Source organism: Danio aesculapii, chromosome 22, assembly GCF_903798145.1.
Source record: "Danio aesculapii chromosome 22, fDanAes4.1, whole genome shotgun sequence".
Lineage (NCBI taxonomy): Eukaryota > Metazoa > Chordata > Actinopteri > Cypriniformes > Danionidae > Danio > Danio aesculapii.
The window spans coordinates 14,503,134-14,510,679 of NC_079456.1; the positions used below are offsets into that span (position 1 = coordinate 14,503,134).

Here is a 7,546-nt window from a genome sequence, read left to right on the forward strand (position 1 = left end):
AGAGGAATAATTCGCTTTGGTGGGTCTTTTTAAAGCACAGTGTGATTTGTCTAAGGCCCCGGAACAATCCGACAAAAGTCAATAGCAGCCTAATAGTCTGAAGCTAATCAGAAAGAAAAAAAAAACATTTCACAATCAGCCTGGAATTGAAATGACAAGAGCACAACACCTGGATCCGCATTTCACTCGATGAGATTTATGATGGCCATGTCTTGGAACAAATGTCTAGGCAAAATAATAGAAGCATGCTTTGTAATAAATTACGAACTGGTTTTCGAGTCTAGCAGAAATAAGCTTAATTGTCAGACAAGCTGCATGTACATTCTGTCCAAACAAACAACAACAATAAAACAATTCTAATGCGATGTGAACAAAGTGAAGTTTACTGAAGAAATGTATTGAGACTCATTAAACTACGAAAACTACTTTCTTTATTTTGACTCATTCGTCTTCGTGGTGTTCGAAAAACTCATGGCAACAGATGGTGACCATGGTGACGAAGGTCATGAACTCCTGAAAATCACACTCCGAGTCGCCGTCGGTGTCCAAACTTTCCATCAAACTGTCCATTGTTGCTTGGTCTTTCACTTGCTGAGGGAGACAAACAGAGCAACCTTCAGAATTAAGAATATGGCTAATTCGCTTAGCTAAAAAAAAGTCAGTTTTCTGACACAAAAACTCAATTCTCTCAAAACTCAAAGTTATGGAACTCCCTGCCTTGGCAAATTTGCCAAGCAGACACTATTTCCCATCTTAAATCTCAGATAAAACTTTTTTGTTTAGCATAGCTTTTAATGATTTGCTGGTTTAATATCTTGTCTATTGCTTTTTACTGCTTATAATCTTATGATATGCTTGCAATGCACTGTAAGGTGTCCTTGAATGATTTGAAAGGCGCCTATAAATAAAAGGTATTATTATTATTATTATTATAAAATAAAGCTTTGATTGAAAATTATGTTTTCAGGAAGACGTGTGTGAAAAAAATTACTTCATTAAAAGTCATATATTCATGTTTATGCAGCTCCGTGATCGATGTTTCATTCGTCCACACTTTATTTCATTTTAATATACATTTATTATTATTATTATTATTATTTTAAAATACTTTGACTTTCTGACATTTGCTCACCCACTGTATTTATTATGTGAAGAAACGGTCTTTGTTCATTAACCATGATCAGAGCAGATTTGTGTACAATGGAAATAGTCGCAAACACAATAGATTTGTGTAGAAACTTAATTTTTTCCTGCACTTGACACAATTTTTTCATAATTACACACCAACTGACAAATAATTTGGCATAATTACAAACCAGGCAAGACAAAGTGAAGTTTATTTATAAACTAATTTCGAGAGGAGCACGTGATTATGACTGAACATGGCTGTTCCGGCATTAACTAATGCATGATTCACCAATCAGATAACTCACTATAAATAACTAGAGTTTCTTACTGCAGTTATCTTCGCCTTGAAGAATCCTGCCTTCCACCCCTACTCCTCCACCTTTCCCTTTATAGGGTGGCACAGTGGCCCAGTCGTTAGCACTGTTGCCTCACAGCAAGAACGTCACTGGTTCAAATCCTTAACAGGCCAGCTGTTGTTTCTGTGCAGAGTTTACATGTTCTTCCCGTGCTCGCATGGGTTTCCCCCGGGTTCTCCAGCTTCCTCCCACAGTCCAAAAACATGTGTCATAAGTAAATTGATCAGTCTAAATTAACACTATAGTCTAACTCTTAACCAGCAGTATATCTCTACAAAGCAAATTATGATCTGTCATCAGCTCTAAACAAAGGCGGGTGGAGTTCTCGAGACCTACCTGAGCTGAAACTCCCCTCTCGCCCTACATTTAGGAGAGAGCCCCGGGCTCAATGATCTTATGAGCTCAGGGGACAGCATGCCAAACAAGCTTTATAATCAATCATCAGCTAAGTGTGAACTCTTGAATTATAGTTTGGGGAAAACGAAATGTTTACCTCAGTAAAAAAGCAATGTTTCATCAATTCGCCCACATTCCGCTTCATGCATTTATTATTTTATATTTCATTTCAACTAGTTTTCATTTCAAAATTCAAATGGTTTGGCTTTCTATTTTATTATGAAAGAAAACATTCATTGTAGGGTCTCGTTTATTAACGATGATGACACTAAATTTGTGTACAATGGAAAGAGTCACAAACACCATATATTTGTGCAGAACTCTTTGTTTTTACATCTGACAAAATGCTTGCGTAAAACTGTGATTACAAATCAAGCATTCCTCATGTTTCAAGACAAAGTGTAGTGGAGAAAAAAAAGTTGACCTTAATAAAAGTCTTAAATTAAGCAGACACTTGATCAATTCAGTCCTTCCAAAATTTGCCAAAACACTCCTTGAATATTGTTTGTTTAGTATGTTATCTTGTTTCACTATCAAAATTTGTCCACCTAGTATAGAAACAGTAATTGTAGGGCGATATTCATTAAGGGCATAGTTCACCCCAAAATTAATCTTTATGAGTTTCTTTCCTCTATTAAACACAAAAGAAGGTATTTTGAAGAAAGATATAAACCTGTAACCATTGACTTCCATAGGTGGAAAAAACAAATACTATGGACGTCAATGGTTACAGGTTTTCAGCATTCTTTAAAATATCTTCTTTTGTGTTCACCAGAATGAGTAAACTTATAAAAGTTCTGAAACAACTTAAGGCTGAGGTGTTGACATTTTTATTTTTTTGGCTGAACTATCCCTTTAAGTAACAGATGTGTGTACTTTTTCTGTTGTAATCTGTCAAAATAAGTAATATTTTGACACAGATTTTCTTACGATTTACACATTTCAAGAGGAAGTGTACGGTGAAAAACAAAAAAAGTTTGCCCTAATAAAAGTAGAAAAATCAAGTGTGAGCGGATTCTTTAAGGGACTGATCACCCAAAACTTAACTTAAAATTTACTACCGTGGTTCTAAACTTTTACAAGCTTCTTTCTTCAGTTGAACACTACAAGTTAGATAAAAGAATAGTTAGACAACTTAAAGAATACTCTGACAACTTGACAATAGTTTGACAATTGAAGATAGTTCGAAGAATGTTGGAAAAAACTGTCATTGGCACCGATAATAGGAACAAAACATACTATGGAGTCAATGACATCCCCACAACATTCTTTAGTATATCTTTATACACACCCATTAAATCATTGCTTGAATATTATCTGTTCATTATTGTCCTTGTGTATATAGTATGTTTTTATAAATCAAACAGTTTGGCTTCAGTAATTTGTTCACGTTCTGGACGATTTTGTAAGGAAAAAAATCAAAGTCAAAGTCACCAAAGTCGTTCATTAAGCACAATCATAATAAATTTGTATGAATATTATACTTATTTAACACAAAAACAAAAGTTTATTAATATTTGTATGAATATTATACTTATTTAACACTCAAACAAAAGTTTTTTATAAACAGTTCTGACAATCACTTAATTATAAAACACATATTCCCAAGTTTTTAAAACAAAATGTAGTGTGACAAAAAAATTACCTCAGTGAGAGTCGGAAACTCATGCGTGAGCAGCTCCTTGAGTTCGCTCTTTTTTAATTTGTACTTGTCTCCTTCTTTCGACGAGTATTTGTGGAAGACTTCAATGATGGTTCCCAGGCAGTTCTCTAAGTCTGACATCTTAATGCACTGCAGCGGCGCTCGACGTTTCCTGGAATAATTACTAAAAATGTGAAAAATGTTTGATAGCAATTTCAAGCTGTTTAACTTTTTCCCCTCAAATGACTGCAAACAAGTTTAAGTGTCGGAGCAATTTTATAGACCATTAAGTTTCGTTCTTTCACTTTTGCAAACACATTTCTAGTCATTATGTCGTTTTTTTATTTATTTTTTGCAATTTCATCTGCAGTTTGGAAAAGCTTGGAGCAAAATAAGCTTTAAAAACATTGGAATGATGAATAAAAAAACGTAGTAGACTTACCAGCAGAGTTTGTCAGAAAGAGGCGATTCTGCGGAGGAAGATGAGAGTCCATTTATAGGTCTGAAAAGGAGGAGCTTGGAGATTTGAGATTCTGAGCTGTCAATAACTAGAGCTGACCAATCAGCATCTTACCTTGTTCTCACTCCACTAGACACACATTTAAAGTCCAATACAAAGGGATGAATATATTCACACACACACACACACACACACACAGAGTGTTACGCTGGTGACTTTTGCTAACATGCAATAACTATTACTGTATACTTTGTTTAATATTAGACTTTATATTCAGTGACTTTATTTTCCTTTCAGTTTTTTATTGTCCTTTCATGTTTTGTTTTCCAAAGTAATACCTTAAAGAAGCCAGTTCTGCACACCAAGGCTACATATATTTGACGGAAAACAGTAATGATTGTGAAATATTATTACAATTTTAAATAACAGTTTTCTTATTGAGTGTAGTTGCAAATTAAATTTATTCCTGTGATTCAAAGCTGAATTTCCATCATCATAACTCATCTTCAGTGTCACACGATCCTACAGAAATCCTTATGACTTGCTGTTCTGTTATGATCAGCTAGTACTATTACACAATCACTAATAGCGATTCTTATAATTATTAGTGCTGTTTTTTTTGTGTTTTTTTGTCTTCATAGTATTGTGGAAAATGTTATATATTTTACTTTTTAGGATACTTCAAAAAAAATTACGTTTAAAATAATGGCTTCTTATCGCACGTAAAACATTAACAAATCTGACTGTTTCCAAACAGGTTTATCCTTTTATTTCATTCAATCCTTTCGGTCTCCTCTTTTCAATACATACATTTATCTTTCTTGTCCTCTCACTTCAGGCTATAAGTAGGATATAAGAGTTCATATGCAAAAACATAACTCATATATTATTAATATTCAAATATTTAGTACTTATTCATTTAAAAAAATCTAATTTTTTATGTTTTTTTCCAAATGTATTGTTCACATTGTTTTCACCTATTTTAACAACTTTCTTTAATAATTAAAAACTTTGTTTTACGTTAAATGTATTTAGCAGCTTGTTCAGAAATATCATATTAAGTGTTTTTATTGTTTCTACAACACTTTTTTTTTATGATTCATTGTCTTTTCAATCGTCTTTTCCAAAGACATCCTTTTATATATACATAACTTTTGTCTTGTCCTCTCGCTTTAAGTAAAAAGAGTTATTTGCAAAAAAAAAGCAGCTCTGATTTATGAAAAATAGCTCTGTTTTTATTCATTTTCAAAAATCATCTTTTTTATTTATTCAAAATATAGTTTTTCGCGTTTGCTAATAAACTCTTCATATATTCATACTCTTCATCTACTCATATATTCATTTTTCTCTTTCTATTCTGATATGCAAAACATAACTTTTTAGTTAAGTCAGAAAGTGTGTTTCTGTATAATAAGTTACATTTGATGATCAGTTTATTGTTGTTTTTCAGTTTCAGAAACTTAAGCCTTGTATTGTGATGTTTCAAAGTAATCCTCTTTTCTATACCGTAATCTGGTTTTATGGCCATAAGAATGTATATGCTGTTTTTTCTTCTTCTTTCTCTTCTGCTTTTGATCTTTCCTGAAGTTCTGTTGCCCATAATCGCACACAAGTGTTTTGTTGTCAAGCGTCTCGGTGGACGACAATGGTGTGTTTGAGAGGAAGTGAGTGGTGTGGCATATTAATCAGACGATCCTTTTCTGTTATGGAATTGGCCAGACGTGTGTCCTAAACACCAGCGGACTATTAAACAGCTCTGACACTGAGACAAACACTGACTCACACACACACACACACACACACACACACACACACACACACACACACACACACACACACACACACACACACACACACACACACTATTCTGAAGGATGTTCTTTATATTTTCATGGACTTTTACCTTACACTGCTGGGTTCCACACAATCGATTTGTGTTGGGACAACATAAAGGAATTAAGTTAACTTATTAGATTGTTACAAATTTAAGTGGGTTGAACATAAAACAATTAAGTTGTCCTAAAAAAAACTCAAGAATTGTGTTGTTTCGGCTTAATTTATATAAGTGGTTTGAACAAACAGCAAGCGTCATTTTTTGTGTATGTATTCTTCTATTTTTGAGTGTATATATTATTCTATTCTATTATATATTCTTTAAAATACTTATTTCTTTTAACACTACTAATAATATTACAAGTCACAATAATAATCATAATAATAATGAATTTGAATATGAATAATGAATATTTCTTTTGTTCAATGCATATGTTCGTTGACTGAATAAATAATGATAATTATTATTATTATTATAGTAATTGCTTTTTAAATGTATTATTAATTATGGTATCTATAAATTTGATGTATGTGTTAATATATATTGCACAAAAATCAGCCAATATAATAATATATAGAATTTTATTGTTAATAATAATAGGCTATTAACAATATGGGTATCGCTTTAATTTGATGGTCCCTTTAACACATTTTGTAGAATTTAAATTGAATTGCATCTACATGCCAACTAATTGTCAATAGATTATTAGTAGAATGTTAGGTTGGGGTAAGGGTTAGGATTAGTGTAAATTAACAGGTACTTGCAAAGTATCTTATAGTCAGTTTTTGTCTGTTGAAGGAGCAGTATAACTCTTAGATATTAGGCAGACAGTCTACTAATACTCAAATGAGAAGCTATTGGCATGTAGTTGCAATGCAAATTTTGGTTAACAAAATGTGCAATAGGGACCATCAAAATAAAGTCTTACCATTATATATTGTATATATAACAGGCAATAACTATCTGATCAAACAACTGAAATTATTATTTGTACTATTATCGAATTCTATATTTCATATACATTATATATTCATTGATTTAGAATTTTCATTCAAATCTGATTTTTATATTAATTACAAAAATATATTTTAAGTGTTTATTTACTCACCATCTGAATAACAACATATTTTAAATAATAATAATAACTGTAATTGCTTTATAAAGGTATTATAATGTGAAATTAATGGTAATATAAATGTAAAATATTACATAAATTTATCTGAATAATAATATTATCAGTATATATATATATATATATATATATATATATATATATATATATATATATATATATATATATATATATATATATATATATATATATATATATATATATACTGTTTAAGTCAGAATTATTAGCCCCCCTTTGAATTTATTTTTTCTTTTTTTAAATGATGTTTCCCAAATGATGTTTTACATATTTTCACAGTATGTCTGATAATATTTTTATTTATTAGTTTTATTTCGGCTAGAATAAAAGCTTTTAATTTTTTTTAAAATCTAAGGTCAAAATTATCTAACTTGCCTAGTTAATCTAATTAACCTAGTTAAGTCTTTAAATGTCACTTTAAGCTGTATAAAAGTGTCTTGAAAAATATCTAGTAAAATATTATTTACTGTCATCATGCCAAAGACAAAAGAAATCAGTTATTAGAGATGAGTTATTAAATCTATTATGTTTAGAAATATGTTGAAAAAAAATCCTCCGTTAAACAGAAATTGGGGGGGGG

General features: G+C 31.2%; 1 protein-coding gene across 2 annotated transcripts in view; it reads right to left on the reverse strand.

Moving 5' to 3' along the window:
• Positions 1-4,032, reverse strand: part of s100b (S100 calcium binding protein, beta (neural)) — a 4,267-nt gene extending 235 nt beyond the window's left edge. The window contains exons 1-3 of one of the 2 annotated variants that reach the window (XM_056448404.1): positions 3,965-4,032; positions 3,526-3,694; positions 1-591 (exon numbers count right to left, since the gene is read on the reverse strand). The exon at positions 1-591 is cut by the window's left edge and continues 235 nt beyond it. In XM_056448404.1, coding sequence (XP_056304379.1) covers positions 442-591; positions 3,526-3,663 — 288 coding nt within the window. In that variant the 5' untranslated portion in view covers positions 3,664-3,694; positions 3,965-4,032 and the 3' untranslated portion in view covers positions 1-441. Of the gene's footprint in view, positions 592-3,525; positions 3,707-3,964 lie in introns of both variants that reach the window. The other variant, XM_056448405.1, reaches the window with a different exon arrangement.
• Between the last annotated feature and the right edge of the window lie 3,514 nt (positions 4,033-7,546).